The 25,316-nt window shown below is 44.0% G+C and overlaps 1 protein-coding gene across 1 annotated transcript in view; it reads left to right on the top strand.

The window, feature by feature from the left end:
- Positions 1–25,316, top strand: part of LOC122927770 (kielin cysteine rich BMP regulator) — a 138,601-nt gene that overhangs the window by 82,683 nt on the left and 30,602 nt on the right. Inside the window, exons 19-34 of the mRNA XM_044279949.1 lie at positions 7,618–7,697; positions 8,833–8,918; positions 9,329–9,419; positions 9,497–9,596; positions 10,644–10,729; positions 13,967–14,060; positions 14,186–14,338; positions 14,815–14,921; positions 15,005–15,098; positions 15,198–15,371; positions 15,465–15,547; positions 17,079–17,172; positions 19,739–19,921; positions 21,369–21,539; positions 22,934–23,110; positions 23,510–23,595. Coding sequence (XP_044135884.1) covers positions 7,618–7,697; positions 8,833–8,918; positions 9,329–9,419; positions 9,497–9,596; positions 10,644–10,729; positions 13,967–14,060; positions 14,186–14,338; positions 14,815–14,921; positions 15,005–15,098; positions 15,198–15,371; positions 15,465–15,547; positions 17,079–17,172; positions 19,739–19,921; positions 21,369–21,539; positions 22,934–23,110; positions 23,510–23,595 — 1,859 coding nt within the window. The remainder of the gene's footprint in view (positions 1–7,617; positions 7,698–8,832; positions 8,919–9,328; positions 9,420–9,496; positions 9,597–10,643; positions 10,730–13,966; positions 14,061–14,185; positions 14,339–14,814; positions 14,922–15,004; positions 15,099–15,197; positions 15,372–15,464; positions 15,548–17,078; positions 17,173–19,738; positions 19,922–21,368; positions 21,540–22,933; positions 23,111–23,509; positions 23,596–25,316) is intronic.

Genomic DNA, 25,316 nt, shown 5'->3' on the forward strand with positions numbered 1-25,316 from the left:
TGTAGTGGCAGCTGGGCCCCAGGCGGAGAGCTGTTTGGCGCACGTCCTTCCGCCGCCAAGGATCGCAGGGCAACATTCTTTGCCTCCTGTTGCCACCTCCTCCTTCTCGGCTTCCTCCTCCTCTTCTTCCACCTGCTCATCCAGTCAGCCACACACCTTCACCACCAACTTCAGCACAGCCCGGGGTAAACGTCAGCAGGCCATTCTGAAACTCATATGTTTGGGGGACAGGCCCCACACCGCACAGGAGTTGTGGCGGGGTATAGAACAACAGACCGACGAGTGGTTGCTGCCGGTGAGCCTCAAGCCCGGCCTGGTGGTGTGTGATAATGGGCGAAATCTCGTTGCAGCTCTGGGACTAGCCAATTTGACGCACATCCCTTGCTTGGCGCATGTGCTGAATTTGGTGGTGCAGAAGTTCATTCACAACTACCCCGACATGTCAGAGCTGCTGCATAAAGTGCGGGCCGTCTGTTCGCGCTTCCGGCGTTCACATCCTGCTGCTGCTCGCCTGTCTGCGCTACAGCGTAACTTCGGCCTTCCCGCTCACCGCCTCATATGCGACGTGCCCACCAGGTGGAACTCCACCTTGCACATGCTGGACAGACTGTGCGAGCAGCAGCAGGCCATAGTGGAGTTTCAGCTGCAGCACGCACGGGTCAGTCGCACTACAGAACAGCACCACTTCACCACCAATGACTGGGCCTCCATGCGAGACCTGTGTGCCCTGTTGCGCTGTTTCGAGTACTCCACCAACATGGCCAGTGGCGATGACACCGTTATCAGCGTTACAATACCACTTCTATGTCTCCTTGAGAAAACACTTAGGGCGATGATGGAACAGGAGGTGGCCCAGGAGGAGGAGGAGGAGGATGAGGAAGAGGGGTCATTTTTAGCACTTTCAGGCCAGTCTCTTCGAAGTGACTCAGAGGGAGGTTTTTTGCAACAGCAGAGGCCAGGTACAAATGTGGCCAGCCAGGGCCCACTACTGGAGGACGAGGAGGACGAGGATGAGGAGGAGGTGGAGGAGGATGAGGATGAAGCATGGTCACAGCGGGGTGGCACCCAACGCAGCTCGGGTCCATCACTGGTGCGTGGCTGGGGGGAAAGGCAGGACGATGACGATACGCCTCCCACAGAGGACAGCTTGTCCTTACCCCTGGGCAGCCTGGCACACATGAGCGACTACATGCTGCAGTGCCTGCGCAACGACAGCAGAGTTGCCCACATTTTAACCTGTGCGGACTACTGGGTTGCCACCCTGCTGGATCCACGCTACAAAGACAATGTGCCCACCTTACTTCCTGCACTGGAGCGTGATAGGAAGATGCGCGAGTACAAGCGCACGTTGGTAGACGCGCTACTGAGAGCATTCCCAAATGTCACAGGGGAACAAGTGGAAGCCCAAGGCCAAGGCAGAGGAGGAGCAAGAGGTCGCCAAGGCAGCTGTGTCACGGCCAGCTCCTCTGAGGGCAGGGTTAGCATGGCAGAGATGTGGAAAACTTTTGTCAACACGCCACAGCTAACTGCACCACCACCTGATACGCAACGTGTTAGCAGGAGGCAACATTTTACTAACATGGTGGAACAGTACGTGTGCACACCCCTCCACGTACTGACTGATGGTTCGGCCCCATTCAACTTCTGGGTCTCTAAATTGTCCACGTGGCCAGAGCTAGCCTTTTATGCCTTGGAGGTGCTGGCCTGCCCGGCAGCCAGCGTTTTGTCTGAACGTGTATTCAGCACGGCAGGGGGCGTCATTACAGACAAACGCAGCCGCCTGTCTACAGCCAATGTGGACAAGCTGACGTTCATAAAAATGAACCAGGCATGGATCCCACAGGACCTGTCCGTCCCTTGTCCAGATTAGACATTAACTACCTCCCCATAACCATATATTATTGGACTCCAGGGCACTTCCTCATTCAATCCTATTTTTATTTTCATTTTACCATTATATTGCGATGCTACCCAAAGTTGAATGAACCTCTCCTCTGCCTGTGTGCTAGGCCTAAATATATGCCAATGGACTGTTGCAGTGGTGGCTGACATGAAGCCTGATTCTCTGCTATGACATGCAGACTAATTCTCTGCTGACATGAAGCCAGATTGTCTGTTACGGGACCTCTCTCCTCTGCCTGGGTGCTGGGCCTAAATTTATGACAATGGACTGTTGCAGTGGTGGCTGACGTGAAGCCTGATTCTCTGCTATGACATGCAGACTGATTCTCTGCTGTCATGAAGCCAGATTGTCTGTTACGGGACCTTTCTCCTCTACCTGGGTTCTGGGCCTAAATTTATGAAAATTGACTCTTACAGTGGTGGGTGACGTGAAGCCTGATTCTCTGCTATGATATGAAGACTGATTCTCTGCTGACATGAAGCCAGATTGTCTGTTACGGGACCTTTCTCCTCTGCCTGGGTTCTGGGCCTAAATTTATGAAAATTGACTCTTACAGTGGTGGGTGACGTGAAGCCTGATTCTCTGCTATGATATGAAGACTGATTCTCTGCTGACATGAAGCCAGATTGTCTGTTACGGGACCTTTCTCCTCTGCCTGGGTTCTGGGCCTAAATTTATGAAAATTGACTCTTACAGTGGTGGGTGACGTGAAGCCTGATTCTCTGCTATGATATGAAGACTGATTCTCTGCTGACATGAAGCCAGATTGTCTGTTACGGGACCTTTCTCCTCTGCCTGGGTTCTGGGCCTAAATTTATGAAAATTGACTCTTACAGTGGTGGGTGACGTGAAGCCTGATTCTCTGCTATGATATGAAGACTGATTCTCTGCTGACATGAAGCCAGATTGTCTGTTACGGGACCTTTCTCCTCTGCCTGGGTTCTGGGCCTAAATTTATGAAAATTGACTCTTACAGTGGTGGGTGACGTGAAGCCTGATTCTCTGCTATGATATGAAGACTGATTCTCTGCTGACATGAAGCCAGATTGTCTGTTACGGGACCTTTCTCCTCTGCCTGGGTTCTGGGCCTAAATTTATGAAAATTGACTCTTACAGTGGTGGGTGACGTGAAGCCTGATTCTCTGCTATGATATGAAGACTGATTCTCTGCTGACATGAAGCCAGATTGTCTGTTACGGGACCTCTCTCCTCTGCCTGGGTGCTGGGCCTAAATATATGCCAATGGACTGTTGCAGTGGTGGCTGACGTGAAGCCTCATTCTCTGCTATGACATGCAGACTAATTCTCTGCTGACATGAAGACAGATTCTCTGTTACGGGACCTCTCTCCTCTGCCTGGGTGCCGGGGCCTAAATATCTGAGAATGGACTGTTCCAGTGGTGGCTGACGTGAAGCCTCATTCTCTGCTATGACATGCAGACTAATTCTCTGCTGACATGAAGACAGATTCTCTGTTACGGGACCTCCCTCCTCTGCCTGGGTGCTGGGCCTAAATATATGCCAATGGACTGTTGCAGTGGTGGCTGACGTGAAGCCTCATTCTCTGCTATGACATGCAGACTAATTCTCTGCTGACATGAAGACAGATTCTCTGTTACGGGACCTCCCTCCTCTGCCTGGGTGCTGGGCCTAAATATATGCCAATGGACTGTTGCAGTGGTGGCTGACGTGAAGCCTCATTCTCTGCTATGACATGCAGACTGATTCTCTGCTGACATGAAGCCAGATTCTCTGTTACGGGACCTCTCTCCTCTGCCTGTGTGTGTGCTGGGCCTAAATATATGCCAATGGACTGTTGCAGTGGTGGCTGACGTGAAGCCTCATTCTCTGCTATGACATGCAGACTAATTCTCTGCTGACATGAAGACAGATTCTCTGTTACGGGACCTCCCTCCTCTGCCTGGGTGCTGGGCCTAAATATATGCCAATGGACTGTTGCAGTGGTGGCTGACGTGAAGCCTCATTCTCTGCTATGACATGCAGACTAATTCTCTGCTGACATGAAGACAGATTCTCTGTTACGGGACCTCTCTCCTCTGCCTGGGTGCCGGGGCCTAAATATCTGAGAATGGACTGTTCCAGTGGTGGGTGACGGGAAGCCAGATTCTCTGCTATGGAACCTCTCTCCAATTGATTTTGGTTAATTTTTATTTATTTAATTTTTATTTTAATTCATTTCCCTATCCACATTTGTTTGCAGGGGATTTACCTACATGTTGCTGCCTTTTGCAGCCCTCTAGCTCTTTCCTGGGCTGTTTTACAGCCTTTTTAGTGCCGAAAAGTTCGGGTCCCCATTGACTTCAATGGGGTTCGGGTTCGGGACGAAGTTCGGATCGGGTTCGGATCCCGAACCCGAACATTTCCGGGATGTTCGGCCGAACTTCTCGAACCCGAACATCCAGGTGTTCGCTCAACTCTATTGAAGAGCAAGCCGTAAGCAAAGTCCGAACGGATGGCTAAACCGAAGCAGGGTCTTGCGGAGACAGAGGTCAGGAACCAGAAGGGTAGTCAGACGAAGCCAGGAACAGGAACCAACGGGGTAGTCAGACGAAGCCGGAATCAGGAACCAACAGGGTAGTCAGACGAAGCCGGAATCAGGAACCAACGGGGTAGTCAGACGAGGCCAGGATCAGGAACCAGAAGCAGCAGCAGTCTTGGAAGCATGTGAACACAGGAGGACCAAGCAAGGAACTGAAGCCACAGACCTCCTATATATATGAGCTGGGCATCCAGCTCCTCCCAGTGGGAAGGAGGAGCCGCAGGGTGGGAGGCTACAAGAAAACCCAGAAACCAAGATGGCCACCAGCACATGTCAAACGAAGGGAACAGCAAGGAGGTAAGACCATGACAGCGTCACAGCAATCTTACAGCAGGAGGAGGGAGGAGGGAGGGAGGGAGAGCAGGAGGCGTTACAGCAGGAGGAGGGGGGAGGTGTCACAGCAATCTTACAGCAGGAGGAGGGGGGAGGTGTCACAGCAATCTTACAGTAGGAGGAGGGGGGAGGGAGGGAGAGCGGGAGGCGTCACAGAAGATTATGAGGCGGCGCTGGGCACGAACGGCAGCGGGTGCGGGCGGCAGCTTGGAGCCATTTACATCCCCTTGGGCACCTTATTTTTATGAATGACAGGTTGGTAATATCGTATTTTTAGCAAAATGAGCCTACAGATTACATTTATAAGACCACATTAGGAATGGTTAAAGCTCCCTGAACATAACCATATTTTTATCTGGAGGGGGTGAAACCTGGTGACAGAATCCCTTTAAATAAAATTGCAGTTCTAACTATGAACTGAAATCTTGCAAATCTTTAATATTTTTCCACTCTTCATCAAATTGAGAAGAAAGTTAAATTTTTATCATTAGGCGAGTCTGCTTTTTGTGTTGAAAACATTCATTCAATTCAGTCAACAGACCATTAATATTAGATTGGTGGGGGTCCGACTCTTGACACTTCTGCTGATCAGCAGTTTGTAGGGTATGCAGTGGTCAGACACGGCTCACTTGAATGAGACAAAGCTGCACTTCTCAGTACTACTGCTTATGAAAATAAGCATTCTTAAGTATGAAACAGTTTCAGAATTAAACTAAGAAACGAAAGGGCTTGACTGAATCCGAGCCTGTGTTAAACAGCAAATCTACAGATGTGTCGAGAGTCAGACTCCCGCTGATCTAATATCAATGACCTTTCCTAAGAATAGGCCAACAATTTTAAAAACCTGGAGACCCACTTTAATCTCCACAACATTGTAAGCCTGTAAAAATTGGATTCCCGCACAGCTTCTCACCTCATTAAAGGGGTAGTCCGAGATTTTGATGTTGCTTTGCCTACTTTAATCAAAAAGTTGAGGTGAACTGTTATATAAGCATACCTGAACCGTTGTTCTCCTAGAGATACAGGCCCACTGTCTAGGTATCAAGGCTGCAAATGTGGTTGCTATACATAGAGCCCTTGGACATACAGGACTCAGCTCAAGTTGGCAGCATCCATTATCTTATAGAGGTTTTTCCAAGTGTTTAGTATAAATGACCTAGCCTAAGGATTAGGATTGCAGTGGGTATCAAATTTTCTATACCCAATCGATACTTTTGTACCCAGATTGATAAAATACCAGGATTTGCTATTTTCTGATAATAGCTGCGCTATTGCCTCCTGAGCAGCACAGTGGAGAAGGAGAGAGTCCCCCCCTCCGACTGTGACGTGGCTGCCGCTGCCACCGATGGGGGGATAGTACTGAGGAGGAGGGGAGGGGCTGTTCCCACCAATTAATATAATTTACCCCTAAATACAAATGTAGGCTGCTGGTGCCTGGCCTCTATGATAAGGCAGGGTGATCTGCCGAAACACTGCAATTAACCCCTCAGGTGTGACACCCGCAGCCTACAATTATATTCAACTGTGACGCAGTGCACCCTCCCCACAACCCCAGTATTACAATAATATTCATTGGTGGCGCAGTGCGCCCCACCCCAGTATTATATTCATTTGTGGCAGTGGCCACAGGGTCCCCTCCATCCCTCTTCATTGGTGGCAGTTCCGATCAGAGCTATAGCAGTGTAATCCTGGGGCTCCGATCGGTTACCTTGGCAGCCAGGATGCTACTGAAGCCATCCATAGTAAGCTCCCTGCTGCTGTGTGTACAAAGCCCAGGGGAGCAGGGAGAGTGTGAAGTCCTAGTCACCCTGATAGATCTAGATCAGGGTGAATAGGACAAGGGTTCTAGCCCCATAAGGTGGCTAAAGTAAAACAAAAAAAGTAAAAAAAAACACCAAAATATTAAAAGTTTAAATCACCCCTTTTCCCAATTTTACATCTAAAAATATTAACACAAAAAAATAAATATATTAGGTATTGTCACGTCCAAAAAAGTCTGAACTATTAAATATTAATAAATATCTCCTATGCGGTGAACGCTGTAACAGAAAAAAGAAATAAAAAAATGCAATTCGCCCAAAAAAAAAATATAGGATAGGATAGCATTTTATGGGCTGGACGTTCCATAAAATGTGGACTGCATGCAGCTTTTTCTTTTGTTTTTTGTGTGGTATCGAATGGTATCGAGCATCGCAATACTTTTTTATGGTATCGAATTAGTATCAGCAGTGTCCGACTCCCGGCACACCCATTAATCAGCTGTTTGAAGACACTGGAGCATTCCAGAGAACACTGCGGTCTGTTCCTAGGCGGTCACATGGCCTAGGTCCATTAAAAAAACGGCTGTGTTTGGTATTGCAGCTCAGCCCCATTTACTTGAATGGGAGGGAGCTGCACCTAGGCCATGTGACTGATAAACCATGGCCTCCTCAAACAGCTGAATGACAGGGTGCCGGGTGTCAGACCCCTGCCTAATCTTATATTGATGACCTATCCTAAGGATAGGTCATCTATAGTAAACACTCAGAAAATGCCTTTAAAATAATGGATGCGGCCAATTTGAATTGGGTTCCTTATCTCCAGGGGTCCTATAGTAGCCATATGTGCTGCCTTTATGGTATCCTGGGCCTGTGTCTCTAGGAGAACAAGGACATAAAAAGTATGGTATGTTATGCTATAGCTATATGAACGGAAAATTTAAAAAGTTATGGCTATTAGAACGTGGGGAGGATAAAACTAAAATGGGCCCGGTACTTAAGTCTTTCATTTCTAGAAAGATGTAATGCTGCAGATTGTTTGAGCACTACCTCTTCTTTCCTCAGGTTGTTCATATAATGGACGAACCTATCAGAATGGGCAAGCCGTAAGAAGCTCTGACTCTTGTACGCGCTGTGTTTGCGAGGTACGGTTTTCTCTTGATTTCTGAAGTACATGCAATTTAAAAACATCTTTTCATTTAGTCATTTTATTCAGCCAATGCCTTTACGGGGAATTTACCAACAGGCGTAGAAAACTCATAAATGTTGTCTTGAGTCTTGTTTTGTGCCAAAATTTGCACCCTTTCTCCCTTTTCTAACACCCTTGGCACTTCTGCAAAAAGTGGCGGAAGGGAGCAGACTGAGGGTGAGACCTTCATGACCCAATATATTTACCAACATGATTAAGCATGAAATACTGTATATGCCAGCTCCTTGATGGCGTAGATTTTCATTTGTTAGAGCCGGTCGTGGCCCGTATTGCAGGTCCTCAATATGCAGGCACCGGCCGCGTGTTCCCCGCATCACAGATGTGGGACCAATTCACTTGAATGGGTTTGCAATCCAGAGTTGCGGTGTGGAACGGAGGCACGGAACCCCATGGAAGCACTATGGAGCGTTTCCATGGTGTTTCTGTCCGTGCCTCCGCACAGCACATAAATAGAAACTGTTCTATTTTTTTGCAGTGTGGAAGGATCACGAACCCATTCAAGTTGAATGAGTCTGGATCTGTCGCGGAAGCCATATAGATGGTGCCCATACATTGAGGACCGCAGATTGCGGTGCCCAATGCAGGGAACGGTGAACGGCCGTGTGCGAGAGGCCTTAAAGAGTGCTTTATACTGGAGACCTTTCCTCAGGACAGGTCAACCGTGTCTGATCGGTTGTGGTCTGACCCCCGGCAACTTGCAGATCAGCTGTTTGAAGAGGCGGCAGCTGTCAGGCGAGCACCATGGCTTCCTTGCGGCTGTGCTTGGTATCTCAGCTCATCCTTATTCACTTGAATGGGACTAAGCTGTGCTAGGACATGTAACCAATTACTGGCCTAGGAAGACGCTACAGAGTTCACTGAAGCGCCATGACCTCTTCAAACAGACTGGTGTTGGAACCCGTATGAGTGCCTTTTAATATTTTTGGCACATGGCATGACAGCAATATCTTTAAATCAACACTGGCAATAGAAATGCCAGTCTTAATACATGCTTCCTTAGTGTCTAATGCGTTTTATGAATACACTATCCACAGCAACCTCTTATGTTTCCTTCACCAATTGTTTTGCAGAATGGAAACGTTCAATGCAGTCCAATACCTTGTAGCCCTACACTGTGTAGGAACCCTGTACGAAAACCAGGAGAATGCTGTCCGAGGTACAGTGTAAAGTGTTACTTATATAAAGGAATACTTTTCATGTTGTATAAAAATGATAGCTTTGTCATTTAGGCGATTGGAAGATTTGCAGCATTTTTTCATCCTTGTATGAACACTGTACTGCAGACTGTAAGCTCACTGCCATGCCCACAATATACAACAGAACAAAACTCCTCATAAATCATTTTCTCAGTAGAAGTCACTATTTTAGCTCATTATTCATTGTCAAAGAAGTCAAAAATGAATTCCTCATCTGAATGTGAATGTTTGCCTGCAGCACACAAATAGATTTCTGCAAGTCCCATTCAAATGAATAGGACAGTTGCAGAAATGTCTGCAATAGATCTGCAACATGTGAATGTACTTTTCAAACTCCGCCAGTCCATCTATTGCTGTCTCCTCTTATCAGGTGTGAGGGATGCGAGTTTGACTCGCGGTCATATGCAGAAGGTGACGTTTTTACGACTTCCCATGACCCCTGCCTCAGCTGTACTTGTTCTGTGAGTAGTTTTTGAACAGTATTATTATTATTTTACGATATTATTTGTGTTAATAACCAGTTCGTTTTTTTTCTAAGGCAGGAGAGGTGTCTTGTGACCATCTAGACAGACGGTGCACTCCTGCACAGTGCAGTCACCCTGGCAAACTCAATGGACAATGTTGCCCAAGTTGTGAAGGTAAGAATTAGTGTTGAGCGAATCGGAGTCAGATCCGAATTTCAGGGAAAATTCGATTTGCTGCAAAGCCAAATTTCCTCGTGCTTCGTGGTAATGAATTCATTTCCCTGAAATGGTTGTAAAAAAAAATAATACTTAGGGTCCATTCACACATCTGTAGTGCATTGCGGATCCGCAATACACCCGACCAGCACCCCCATAGATCTGCCTATTCTTGTCCGCAATTGCAGACAAGAATAGGACAAGTTCAATTTCTCCAGAGCCGCAGACCGTAAGATCGGGGCCGCACTCCAGAAATGTGGATGCAGAGAGCACATAGTGTGCTCTCCGCATCCATTCCGTCCCCATAAAGAATGAATGGGTCCGCACCCGTTCCACAGAATTGCGGAATGGGTGCGGACACATCCACGGACGTGTGAATGGACCCTTACCTCATCTTTTTGAACGTGAAGAGCCGTCCGCCGTCACCTTGATTGATTGAAATCCTGTGCGCGGTGATGCATGATGTCACCATGCCAGCCGACACGGTGACGTCATCACGGGCCACACGAGACTTTGCGCTCGATCTTCAATCAAGATGTCGGCGGTGGGCTCTTCACGATCAAATGGGTGAGGCGAGTATGATTTTATTTATTTATATTTTTACTTTAATATCAATGTCAGATGCCGCCATCAGCGATGAAAGTGGCATCTGAGAGGTACAATGACGGGGGCGGTGCAATCGCCGTTCCCTGTCATTACACCCGCTACTTACAAAGAAATACGCTTCGTGATGAAGTAATTTGTCACACAGCTAATTTTTTAGTAAAATTCGTCGAGGCAGCCGAATTAAATTATTTGAAACCTCACTCACCTGTAGTAAGAATCGATAAAAATAATAAAAAGTATACAAAAAGCTGGTAGTCAGAAAATAGCTAGAGGGAGATTACCGGAAGTAATAAATGGGTCAAAAATGGAATCATAAGTATAAACTGACTATTGCTGTAGCAAGAGAGAGTATGAATGTAATATAGTAAAAATGCCATGTGCAATGGTTATCTTACATAGTGTGTGACTTTGAGCGAAGAATATATTCTGATGGACAAACATTCCGACCCCCGGGACATGGACCTTGTCTCCAGTGCACCTGCACAGTGAGTATAACTACAACATTTCAGTTTTCATTGTTTTCCTTTCCTCCATAATAAACTGTACAGTTTGTGAAATCCGCCCCAGGGGACCAGTTGTATGGCCTGTTTTTTCCATAATTGTAGGGTCTCGTACACATTCTGTCCAAAATGCACGGCCAAATAGTGCAATATGCCGTGCTGTTTGGTATTTTTAAAATGCTAGATCACATGACAGAAGCTCAATGGACTCCATCATAGTCATGTGATGGAACTGGCATTATTTTAGATCTGCTCCTAGAACAATGGAAATCAGAATCCTGAAGTCATCACTTCCTCACATTGTTTGCTAAAATCCTGATTCATCTGAAGCTGAACTCTATCAAAAGTATGGGAAACGCTTCAGGGTCTATTTGCCCACAGATGTGTTGCAAGAGTTTTTGGTACTGTCCCATTCATCTGATTGAAGCCTGCAGAAACCAATGTGCTGGCTGCAGATGAATGGTTTTCTGCAACGTGCGATATATCCTCATGATGGAATTTCATAAAAACAAGAAAAGTCAAGCATAAGTAGCAACATTTTAAAGAGGTCTGGTGCATGCGACACTGTGTGTAAAAGTGTACAGAAGTGTACGTAAAGCTGATCAAAACGAAAATCACTCTTGAACTGGTGACATAGCCCTCACCCATCATAAAAGAGTTTAGATTATTGGGGTCATTTATCAAACTGGTGTAAAGTGGAACTGGCTGAGTTGCCCATAGCAACCAATCAGATTCCACCTTTCATTTTCCAAAGGAGCTGTGGAAAATGAAAGGAGCAATCTGATTGGCTGGTATGGTCCTAAAATATATATGCCTAAAATAAATGTGCACCGTTTTTCCATTTTGTTCACATTGAAAGAACAGTTCCTATATACAGCATATGATCCTCATTAAAAGGCACATTGCTATTTGTCAGTAAGTAAGAAGATCTACAAGTATCCACAGTTGCTGTAGGCTTCAAGCAGTAAGAAGCTGCAATGTCTCCACTGACATGACTGATATCCATGTATATCCATGTTATTATACACACAGTAAGAAGTTGGTATGGAACATGCTTTACATTTGATGGCCACATATACATGTAAGCTCTAAAAGGCTATTTGCTTCCTGGTACAAAGCTCAAACGGCATCTTCAATCATCTTTCTGGCTTAAAGGTGTTGTCCAACCCCCATAATGCCCCCCAAAATGCCCGGGCCCCTCATACTGGTTATACTTACCCCAATCCCCGGCACCCACATGGCTTCTGATGGCCGCCGCTGAATCTCCCCGTCGCACGAATGAAAACATCCGGCAACAGGGTGGGGGGCAGCCAAAAGCAGGCCACAACGGGGACGAGCCTCCCTAACATCGCGGGTGACGCTAGAGAGGCCTGTTCCCGTTGCGGCCTGCTGTTGGCTGGATCCCCCACCCATAACAGGATGTTTTGATCTGTGCGACAGGGAGATGCAGCGGCGGTCGTGTGGGCATAAGAAGCGACGTGGGTCCGGGAAGCAGGGTAAGTATAACCAGTATGAGGTACCCTTACATTTTGGGGGGCATTTTAGGGGTTGGATACCACCCTTTAAAGGGGTTGGCCCATCTCAAACATAGCTGGCATATCCCTAGGATATGGGCGGGTCCTATACACATCTCTAGGATAGGATACCCAAAGCAAATGAGAGCGCACCATGCATGCTCTCCATTCACTTCTATGGGAGTTACAAAAAGAGCCAAGCGAGCGCACTCGGCTGTTTCCAGAACTCCTATAGAAGTGAATGCAAGCAAGGCCACATCTCCATTTACATCTATGAGAGTTCCAGAAATAGTTGAGCCGGTGCTAATGATTCTAAAGGGCCACACTCTTTTTTTATACAGGACTTGTGCAGGAGTGCCAATCCAGACTTTACATGCCACGGGCAATGGCACCCCACCGTTAGTTTGCTAATTTTTCATCATCCTCCCATCCTCTGGAAAAATCATCCTACCACCCCCAATACTATGCAGCTGTGGTCCCCAATACTATACTGCAGAAACAGATAAACCCCCTGAAAATACTAATAGCAAGCAGATAAAGCCCTTCAATGATTATTGGCACTCAGTGTCCTAAAATAACTGCGCCCAGCAAATAGTGCCCTCGACAGTGTAATGTCCCCCCCAAAAAACTGTGCTAAGCTGATACTGTGCCAGGGTGCCCCCCACAGTAATTGTTCTCCCCAACGTCCCACCAATAGTATTACTCCTCTGCCACAGCCTGTGGCGTACATAGAGAAGTAAGGGCCCCATAGCAAGGATAGAACCAGGCCCCCCACAGGACAAAAGGGTTTCCGTCTAAACCTTTTTCAATGACCTTTGGGTCATTTTTCCACTGCCTCTTTTACTAAAAGTTGTTTCTTTAGAGGGTATAGTCCTAACCAAGTTTTCACCTCCAGTAAAAGAGGAGATAATCCCAACTAAGACTGAGCCCCCTCTTGCCCTAAGCCCCATAGCAGTTGCATGGTCTGCTGCTATGGTAGTTACGCCCCTGGCCACTTGGTAGTAATAGTGCACCTACAGTGCCCCCAAGATGTCCCCACTGTGACCCATAAGTAATAATGCTCCCATAGTGCCCATACTAGTAATCTAGATTTCTTACTGGGCCCTTGTGGAGCTGCACAGACTGCACATATGGCATGTCCACCTTTAAATTGTTTTCAAGGACAGCTCTGCTAGACCATAAGGGTCCTGTTTTATTAGTGATCCATTATTGTGTCAGGACTTGGGTCCACAGGAGGATACTCTGGTTTTACACACAGCCGTTTTTGGAAAAATTCACAGCAGTTTTTGGTGCAGTTTTTTTAGCCAAGATCCTAGAGGAACAAGAAGTAGAGGCCCTTCCTTTATGTTTCCCTTTGAATCACTTTCTGGCTTTGACCCCAAAAAGTGTCTATAAAAAAAAAAAGTTGAAAGCCCCTAATGTAGCTGTCTAGAGACTCTACGATGGCAGGACTGCTGCAGATGCCTGCACTGCCTAGTAAGAGATGCTGTGGCCCCCTCCCACAGGTTACATAAGGGGATGGGGCACACTACAGTATTTACTAGTAGGCAGTGCAGGCCTCTGTTCATGCATCTGATGTCTCTGTACAGGGACCATTGGAAGTAGAAACAGATCCAAGGTGTCAACATTGTTAAACATGAATAACTTTTTGATACTCTGCATACCTACTATAATAAGTCGTAGTGCTGACGCATCTCTCATGATACAGAAAGGAAATGTCCGTTGCCTAGAGGAGACCTGTCCACCAATATCCTGCCCTAATCCAATCAGAGAACCCAATAAGTGTTGTCCTGTGTGCAAAGGTAAGGGCTCCTGAGGAAACACTGTATTTTTTTTACATCTGCTTTCCCTTCACCTGCATCTTGTCCTTTTGACATTGACCTAAAGTAATGTGATTGATGTTCACATGCAGTCTTTGCTTTTGTAGTTTGTGTCCAGGATGGAGTGGAGTTCTTAGAGGGGGTGGAATGGGAACCTGAAAGAGATCCATGTAGCACTTGTGCTTGTTTGAACGGTGACACCGTATGTGGGGTCAGTCAGTGCCCCCCGCTGTCCTGTCATCACCCAACCCACAATGAAGGTAAGTACCTCTTTATAGTATACTACTTTGTGAAGAGCACATAGAAATTTTAAAAGGAATACAGTGGTCTAGCTACAGGGGATGCAACGTTAGCAGGCGCTACTCGTCCCTGGGTCCCTTAAGCCCATTGACCTAATAAGAAGAGAAAACGGTACACCATTATAAATGGCATATGGTATGTCCAGGGCTGTTAAATATTTTGCTATGGGCCTTGGAGCTTCTAGTTACGCCTCTGGTGGGAAGTTGCTCACTAATGTTGATAGAAGGAAGACTCGTGGATGTTTGCTCCATTGCTCCTAGAGGCTCATTTGCATATATTAAAACATAATTTTTCTCAACAATGAAGGCACATACGAACATGGGACCAACACAGATGCCTTCAGCTGCCAATTACACATGTAACATGTCAGCCAGTTTCATAGATACAAATCTACCGACAGATGCCCTTTAATATACTGTACTTTCTTAAACACTAGGTGAGTGCTGTCCAGTGTGTGATACGTGCACTTACAACCAGAGAGTGTACAGTAATGGACAGGACTTCACAGACCCAGACAACCCATGCCAGAATTGCCACTGCCAGGTGAGGAAATGGTGGGGTATTTGCATTTGTAGTGGGGGTATGAGCCTTGCAGAAGAATTGCTAACACGTAGCTTTGTGTTCAGGATGGCACTGTCCAGTGTACACCGGTTGTCTGCCCCTCTGTGTTATGTTCCAGGCCAGAGAAGAAGCCTGGCCACTGCTGTGCCACATGCCCAGGTGAGAGTCTATTTCAGGTGTGTACATGTGAAATCCTATGTATTTGCTTTCCTATCTTCCTTAATAACTATTTGTTATATGGCGGCTGATGCTTGTCAGATTGTAGATATCATGACAATATTTTCCTGGATGGAGAACAATTTTCCAACCCAGACAATCAGTGCCAGAAATGCGGATGCCATAATGGACATGTGACCTGTGCTGACCGTGGATGTCCCGGATCTTTGTGTTCATACCCACTGCCAGGAACCTGCTGTAACAATAATTGCAATGGTGAGCTGGTTTTATAGACATATTCTGGTTCACAAAATATTATTATTACCACTGGTTATAATGTAACTTTGACTCTGCGCCAATCTTTTACAGGCTGCAATTATGCTGGAAAAGAATATCCAAATGGTGCAGACTTTCCTCACCCTACAGACAAATGCAGACAATGTCACTGTATTGTAAGTATTTATTCTGATCCTGTAAGGTAGCCATAAAGGCATAGCTATAGGGGGTGCAGAGGTAGCAGTCGCTGTGCCACATAAGAAGACACCGGTATTATAGAAAGTACATGCAGGTCAAGAAGGAGTTAGGTTAAGAATTTGGCATTCAGGGGGGAAGGGGGTCACCGTTTCAATTTTCGCCTCAGGCAGCACAAAGGCTATGTGCTTCCCTCCCCCTGGCCACAAAGCACTAAAGGAAGGGGGCCCAAGCTGAACTCTTGCACCATGGCCCATGAGCCTTTAGCTATGCCCCTGGGTGGCCATACACACTACATACTACATACATACTAAAGGATTATTTCAACCAAAAAAATCATCCAAAAAAGACAATTTCAACCAAAATGAAAATTCTTTAGTTAAAATTTAGCAATGAACGATTGGTTTAACCGACCAATGACAGAGCGTTATTGTTTGAAAAGAAGTCGGCCGTGTTCAATATTTTTGTTCGAAAAGGATCTTTTGTTCAAAGAAAGCTCATTTGTGAAGAAAATGTCTTTCTTCGAAAGAATGTTCCCAGGAAAATCTTTTGTCCATCACCCGAATGTATCGCCTGTGAGTATATGAATTTGAACAACTGTAGTGGGCAATATATGGACTAAAATTTGTATGGTAATTATGGTGACCTCTAGTAATTGCACTCATTTGCTTAAAAGTGTTGTCCTAAGGTTTAAACTTTATCCCAGTCCACAGGATAGCAAATAAGCATCTGATCCTAACCCTGGGTCCCCCACTGATTACATAAATGGGGGTCCTGTTTATTACACATCAATGGAGCAGCAGTCAAACATATGTGCCACCACTCCATTCATTTCAATGGGACTGCCAGAGATTGGAAAGTACAGTATCTTCAGCGGTCCAATAGCGAGGAATGGTTACAATGGGAATAGGATAACCTCTTTTAGTATTATATTAATAATATATTATATTATTATAGTAATAATGTCAAATTTGGTAGGTTAAAAATTGACTCACGTAGGTCTGCACGGAAGCTGTAGAAGCTTTTTTAAGGATCAGGATCTATTATCTCCTTTTGCCAGTCCTCTGGTTTGCAACTTTTTAAATGACATTGTGAGGGTATTTTATCTATGCTGCCCTTGCCCCTTTCTCAAATGGGGGCATGGTGAGGGTGGGGAGTTTTCTGGCATAAATGAAGACAGAAATCTATGGCAGCTCCGAGCTGCCGTAGATTTATGTTTAGGTGCACAATGCGCCTAATATATGACCAGTCCTGTGCCACGCCATAAATTACGTGCATCCTCTGGCACCGCAAGGGAGATCATACACCAGCATAAAATGCCAGTCTGTGATAAATACCTAAAAAATATATACTCACAGAACTACCTAGCCTAACCTGAAGCACATATAGACATATCTACATGGATTGGAAGCAGTGTGTTGTTTTTTTTTTTTTTTGGCTGTTTTGAATGTTACTTCAGCATGTCCACCGTGTCTGTTCTAAATCCTTTTTCATTTGGGTACATTTCCACAGAATGGTAATGTGCAGTGCCTTACTAAACGATGTCCACCCATCGTTTGTGCCGAGCCATTCCAAGTCCCAGGAGAGTGCTGTCCACAGTGTCCAGGTAAGACTGGATATGGAAAAAAGTCACAAGCATGACCATGTATTCAATATGGAAGAACAATTCCTTTCTTATGAATATTATATATAATGCAGATTTGTTTCCTACAAAACAGTTGGACAGTTTCCTGCACAAGGATCACAGTGACATTCCTCACATTGATGCTTCCTAGTGCCGTCCAGTAATAGGAGGGTGCACCTTTTCTTCCCTCGGGGCACACGCTAGCATTGAGGCTCTTTCTTGGGGGTAGTTGGGGTGCCCTTTTTGGCAGGGTGCAAGGCAGGAGTGTGGATGCAGGTGCAATGGCCGGCAAAAGGTGATGGAGTCACTGTCCATGCCAGCTGGTGCTAATAAACAGGTTTCTCTTTACTAAAGTGCAGAGCAGCAGTAGTGGTGATACATCCAACAGTATCAAGGCACAATTCCAACAGCAGTTCACAGAGCAATTCGTTCCCAATAGTAATGTATGGATGAATAGCAGCAATGATGTGGGCTGTGGTACTCCTTCCTTCTGCATACCTCCCAACTTTTCTGACAGTCAAAGAAGGACATTTTTTATTGATTATGCGAAAGATAAATTATTCGTGCATATCTACTGTATACACTTCCATAGCTTTCTCAAATAGCACAAAAATAATCTGAATATAAAACTTCTAAAATCCCAATTGCATTAAATAATTAAATAACATACAAGACGGGCTCTAATATACAGAGAGGAACCGGACAAACACCTTCTGGGTCAATATTGTAAATGTAATAATGCAAATCTATACCGCAGATCAAAAGTAGGGACATTTAAGGAGCAAGGATGGACAGAGGGACACTTGGGAGAACTGCTTCAGTTTGCAGAACCTTAGGCATGCAACTGAGGTTCTTAGTTTATATTTCAATAAACAGCCTTTCTGATTCTGGATCTTCTAATCTTCCTTTCTTCTTTTAGAATACTTTTGGATGAAGTAGCTTTAGATGTAGATTAGGGATGAGTGAATCGATTTCGGACGAAACATCCAAAGTCGATACGGATAAAATTTCTTTAGAATACTGTACGGAGCTCCGTACAGTATTGGAATGCATTGGCTCCTATGAGCCAAAGTTATTACTTTGCGAAGTCTTGGGAGACTTCGGGCAATAACTTCAGAAATTAATTTCTACTGTAAAAAATAACTTTTACCAAACTCGGGTTCAGTTCCAAGGTGCCACTTGGAACCAAAACCGAGTTCAGTAAAAGTTTTTTAAAAGTAGAAATTAATTTCTGAAGTTATTTCCCGAAGTAATAATTTTGGCTCAAAGGAGCCAATTGTCACCGTACCTTCTGTGACACAGGTTAGAAGATCGAAGAGACTGACTGCACTTGAGGTTAACTGACAGTCTCTTGATTCTCACTGTTGTGGTTTGGTAATGACCATACTTCTTGTCAGGTGCAGCCCATGGTCATTACTGCATTCCCTACTTAGTTTGGTCTCACACTTCATACCATGCGGTTGATATTCTCTGCTTGGATTTGGAAGAGTTGGTGTGTGGACCTTACCTGTGTTCCTGCTTATCCATTTTATATAAGATAAGTTGTACTGTTCTTTGTATTTGGTTGTTCCCCTGTGCTTGTTGTTACTAGGCCACAGGGAGACGCTGGCTCGTACACCTGGGAAGGAACTAGTAGTCTCATTCCCTGCCACTACCTAGGGCATTTCAGGGCTCTTAGGGTCTAGGTTCCGGGGTATGTATTTTCCCACCTTCAGGGTCTATACATACTGACAGGAGTCAGGGACAGGTTTAGGGGCTTCCTAGGAGGTGACGTTTTCCCTCTCCCTAGCCTTGAGGCCTAGTTCTGTGTCCCTCCCCTCCCTTGTATTCGTGACACCAATACATTCTAATACTGTTCAGAGCTCACTCACGCCATACAGTATTCTAATGAAGTTTTATGCAAATCGACTTTGGATGTTTTATTCAAGGTCAATTCGCTCATCCCTAATGGAGATGTCTCAGAGATGAAGATTATCCCCTGAGGAGTAAGCACATGTGGGATCTCTCTTTCTCAGCTAAGCACAGACTCACCACCAACTAGGGGGCGGACCCAGGTCAATATCCTAGCAACCACAAAGGGATGGAGTGAAGGTAGTTAACCCTGACCTCCATACAATACTATTGAGTACAGAAATACAATAAATCTCAACATTTCACTCAACAATTCAACATTGGAACAATCAATTTTTTTTTTTTTTTCAGTGACCCTGTTGTGGGGTACGATATATGGATAGATAGATAGACAGATAGATAGATAGATAGATAGATAGATAGATAGATAGATAGATAGAAAGATAGATAAAAAAATAAAAAATAAAAATAAAATAAAAAATATTATTATTAGTGCATATGGATCATTGAGTGGGGTCTTGCAGCTTCCCCAGCAATAAATAACTTAGTGAAAGGTTCCTCATTTATAAAAGTGTTGCCCATATGGGAACTTGTGCTTTGAAGCTGTGTTGACAGTTATGTGTTATTTTACACATGTAATGTTATGTCTTGCATTCTTCAATGTACGTGTAACTGGTAAATTCCTCTGTTCCCACAGCACCCCCGGCTGACTGTCCTTATTCTGGAATCACTTACAGACACATGCAGCGATTCTATGATCCATCAGATAAATGTCGTGACTGTATATGTAACAATGGCACAATTACCTGTCAACGCAAGCCCTGTGCTCCTATAGCTTGCACCCACCCTCTTAAAGGAGACTGCTGTCGATCCTGTGATGGTAACTACTTCTAGATGAACTATTCAATGCTTAAGACATTTATGAGAATGTATATTTCCTGTGCCAAGCTCTCATATGTGAATAGCATGTACAACTAATCAACCTCCCTGAAAATAAAGAAACGTCAAGATATTCCCATTCTGCTATCCCTAATATCAGGCTTCAGCCAATTGAAGTATCCGAAGTTGACTTCAATCTGAATTTCAGGGAAAAATTAAATTCACTGCGAATTCAAATTTCCTTTGTACGTCGTGGTAACAAATAAATTTTCCCTGAAACTGCATAAAAAATGTTTTTAAATCATACGTCACAAAGCGAATTTATTACTGAAATTCAGTGAAGCAGCCAAATCAAAATTATTTTTAAGCTTCGCTCAACACCACCAAATATGTACAGGAGATATACAACAACAAAATGTAAATACATCAGTTCAGGACAAAATAAGTATAAAAGTGAAGAAAGCAGGAATGTAAATAACAAGAGCAAGAAGTGACAAAGACTACAACTAAATGGCATCTCAAGTTGCCCAGTGGTAATTGTGAAGGGATCAGCATTGCTTTTGATCGTCTAAGGGTACTTTCACCCTTGCTGCAGAGGATTCCGGCAGGCAGTTCCATTTCCGGATGCATCAAAATGTATGCAAACTGATGATCCATATGACAAATGCATTGAAGTGACGGATCCGTTTCTCCAGTGTCATCCGGAAAAACTGATCCGGCATTTATTTTTTTTCCCATTTTTTTTCGGTCTGAACATGCGCAGACCGCAATGCCGGATCCGTTTTGCCAGAACACTAGGGGCCAGATCCGGCATTAATGCATTTCAATGGAAAAAAATGCCGGATCCAGCATTCTGGCAAGTTAATTTTTGACAGATAAAACTGCAGCATGCAGTGGAATTATCTCCGTCCTGAAAAGGCAAAAAGACTAAACTGAAGACATCCTGATGCATCCTAAACGGATTGCTCTCCATTCAGAATGCATTAGGATAAAACTGATCAGTTCTTTTCTAGTATTGAGCCCCTAGGACGGAACTCAGTGCCGGAAAAGAATAACGCTAGTGTGAAAGTACGCTAACACAGGAATGCCCAACCTGCGGCCATCCAGCTGTTGCAAAACTACAACTCCCAACATGCCCAGACAGCCTACAGCTATCAGCCTACAGCAGGGCATGATGGGAGTTGTAGTTTTACAACAGTTGGAGGGCCACAGGTTGAGCATCTGGTTTAGCATATAGTATCATAGCCTTAAAGAAATACAAAAATAAAAATATTTTACATTAAAGACGATGAAGAGTAGTAAGTAACAAAGCCTTATATACTGTAGTCACAAGTTAAAACACCCAATATTAGTACTTATTCCAGAATTGCTATATTTTGGGCTTGAAAATTATATATTTTAGGAATATGACTGCATACTTTTTATAATTTTGCTTCTCTTATTTTCAGGATGTCTGCTGTCCGGAAAAGAGCTTGCTAATGGGGAACAGTTCACACAACCATCAGATTCTTGCTCGGTGTGTGTTTGCTGGGAAGGTAGTGTGAATTGCCAGCCTAAAACATGCCCCATACTTAACTGCCCCTATCCAGCCCCTGGCCCATGCTGCAAGGAGTGTCAAGGTGAATAATTCAAATATTTCATAAACTGTTTACAGCATACGTATTCTCTGCCCTGACATGGGTCATGTAAGTAGAATCTACTTCCTAGATTTCTGGTATGGTACCTAATAATAAAATGAAAATATTCAATCTGTACATTAAAGCTTCCTCGCCTAAAATTTTGTTCTGCCAGATAAAACCAGATAGAGACACATATCATATCCTTTTATTCTTATCTGTTTTTACTTTTATGATTGCACATTTTTTATTCTATTTCCTGAACATGATTATGGTGGAGGCCATCTTGCCTGAACTGTTCTTAACAGCATTTAGAGAATAGCTTTACGGCAGCCACCATGGGCAATAGACACAATGGTCAGGGAAGGACCTCATTGACTGCTATGGGAGAGGGAGTAGATAAGCTTTGATAATCACCATTGTGAATGGTGTGCTATCTATATATAGGTGATATCTGTCATTCTAATCTTGCCTGTAATGGTAATGAGATGACTGCTGAAAACTGTTCTGTAGAGAGCAAGAAATGGCACCTATTATTAGGCTTAGTTGCTAATTCAAAACTGCAGGATTTGATGTTTTTTTTCAATATACATGTTAAAAATAACCATAAAAATTCTTTAAAAATGTTTAAAAACATAAAAACATGATTTAAACAATATTCTGATGATTTATTCCTTTTATGTTTAGATATCTGTCCCTAGTATGTATCCTATGATCTCACACCCAACCTTGTCATTAGTTCACCATCAATAGCGTTTGCTGAACCCTCTATTTACTTTGTCTCATTTCCTTGTGTCAAGTCTGAACAACTCTCTTTGGTATCCATGGGTTTTGTTGGTTCTTCATTTCTTCTTCCATGTGTGTCCACCCCTTGTCTTTATTTCTAACATACACTGACCAAAAATATAAACGCAACACTTTTGGTTTTGCTCCAAAACAGATTTGTGAACAATATTTGAGAGTAATGGGTCTTTTGTGTATGTAGAAAATGTTTCAGATCTTTGAGTTCAGCTCATGCAAAATGGGAGCAAAACCGAAAGTGTTGCATTTATATTTTTGGTCAGTGTATATCTTGCCTTTTTTTTTACAGCAAGCAGTATAGCTTTAGCCAGCTGTAGAAAAATGCTTTCCATAGCTCTAGAAATGTCACAAATGAACCTTCCACTAATAACTAATATCTTTATGGTGCAGGATATTCAGAGATACTTATTAAGCGACATATACAGTAATTAACCCGTCATTAACAATATACCACGGTGACTTCATACATGCCCAACAGTTTTCATTAATTGTTTTTGTATGCTTCATGGCACATTTCAAAAGAAATGACATATACATTATTGAGCTATGTGTATACATTACAGGAATTGTTCAACGTGTTATGCAATATTCCACAGATTGCCAGTATCTGGGGGAGGTGTACCTGAACGGTCATGAGTTTTCGTCACCACAGGATTCTTGCAGTCGGTGTGTCTGTGCTGATGGGTTTGTCACATGCAATAAAAAGCCTTGCTATAAAGCTGGCTGCACTCACCCCAGCACCCCACCAGGAAAATGCTGTCCAGTTTGTGATGGTTGGTAACAAGTTTCTTTTACTGTATTCTTGGCTTCCACTGTTTGTAATTATATATGGCTGCCACTTTCTTTGTCTTGTATCTGTGTGCATATAATATCACTCTAAACCCAATGGTGCCTATGTTGTATCACATTATAATGCAATTCATATAATATACTGCAGTGGAGGGCACTGGTACGCCTCTCTATGCAGCACTCTCTGCTGCGCAGAGGTTATGTACATTATCTCTGCTCCAGAATATCTTAAAATGAGCTCTTCAGGACAACATACAGAAGGTTCAGTTAACAGAGGACAATAATCTCTTACTTGACTACTATTTTATTTCCTCGCTATCTAGCATATCTGCGCCTTTCTATTTTTTTCTCTAATAGTTGTTCTTTCGTGTTCTCCATAACAGGATGTTCATATAATGGTGTGGAACTGATTAACGGTCAAACTATCCCAGACCCTTCAAGTTCAGCGTGCTCAGAATGTTCTTGTAGGGTGAGTATCGAGGTCAAGCACAGCACAAGGAATGTCCATTGCCTCATTACATCATAGAAAGCAGATGCAAGCTTCCTCTGCTTGGATACATTCCTGCCTAGCTCCTTTTTTACTTCAATGTGATAATACTTGTTTTTAGTTTGACAATAATTTTTAAGCCAGAGGGAAATTCTTAACAGCTGTTACAAAAGGTATGAACTTCAACCCAAGCATCTGAATTAATAAAACAAGAATGAATGGGCAGCATGGTGGCTCAGTGGTTAGCACTGGTGCCTTGCAGCGCCAGGGTCCTAGGTTCGAATCTGACCGAAGGGCAACATCTGCATAGAGTTTGTATGTTCTCCCCGTGTTTGCTTGGGTTTCCTCTGGTTTCCTCCCACACTCCAAAGACATACTGATAGGGACCTTAGATTGTAAGCCCCAGTTGGATGCTAATGTATGTAAAGCGCTGCGGAATATAGTAGCGCTATAGAAGTGCATAAAATGAAAACAAAGATAAGGACCTTCGAAGAAATCTTGCTTGAGTATTGTATATAAGGAGCAAGTCTTAAAAATATTCCAAAAGCAGTCCTTAATCTGCACTCCTCCACTGCTGAAAAAATAGAGAAGCATTTCCCTTTGGAATCCTTCAAGCCTAAACAGTTTACATGATATGAATCACACTGGCACCTGCTTAGTATTCCTTGAACTAGTTATGCTCATTACTAGGAGCATCACTGAGGCTAGGTTCACATAGAGATTGTCAGTAAATGGGTATGGGCCTGAGGGGCAATGCATGACACAGGGTTTCTCTCATCAATGTTCTTTAATTTGCTCTATCATATACTGCTCCCAGGGTAGGATTAAAGTTGGTAGGATTAAAGTTGGTGGAGGCCCATACAAACCTAGACAACCCAACACCACATATGAGACTGGTGGTCAGTCACCCATGCAAGTGGCCCTCTCTACTGACGTCTACAGAAATTATGGCAGGCATGTCCAAACTGCGGCCCTCCAGCTGTTGCAAAACTACAACTCCCAGCATGCCATAATAGCTGTAAGCTATCCAGGCATGCTGAGAGTTGTAGTTTTGCACCAGCTGGAGGGCCCCAGTTTGGACATGCCTGAGTTATGGAGAAAGCCGAGCCAGGGACTGCCTTACAAATTCATGGAACGTCTTCTACGTCTTCAACGTCTTCTTGGCTTCATAGGTCTTTTTAAAAGTCATTGGCAGATATGGGGTTCTCAAAGTTGAACAGTGTATACAATACCCGATGTTAACACCCAAATTTTCTAGAAGGAATAACAGTGGAGTGGCACAATGCACGGTTTTGGGAAAGCTAAAGAATTGTTATACCATGGGGAATGCAAATAGTTACTAAAATCAACATGTCGCGAGAGTTAACAGCTTTTAAATATTGACTGCCATGAGTCCAATAAATGTAAAATGAGAGGTAGAACCTGACTGGGCAGAAAGGCTGACTGGTTCAGGCCAAGGTGTTGGAGGCCTGAGGAACTTCTCTCACTACAGCCTGGCACTAGCTGCCCCTCTCAGACATTTCTTCAAAGACTGACTATCAGTATATTATATATAGTGTACTAAAGAAAACACTTTCTGTATGAGGGAGTATTATAATAACATGTTTTTATTTTATTACACTGACTCAAATTTTACAAAATCATGCCTAATGGTTTTGTACATAGCTTTTCTTACACAATAATGACTAAATAAAGTAGTTGTA

The sequence above is a fragment of the Bufo gargarizans genome, chromosome 2 (assembly GCF_014858855.1).
Source record: "Bufo gargarizans isolate SCDJY-AF-19 chromosome 2, ASM1485885v1, whole genome shotgun sequence".
NCBI classification, from domain to species: domain Eukaryota; kingdom Metazoa; phylum Chordata; class Amphibia; order Anura; family Bufonidae; genus Bufo; species Bufo gargarizans.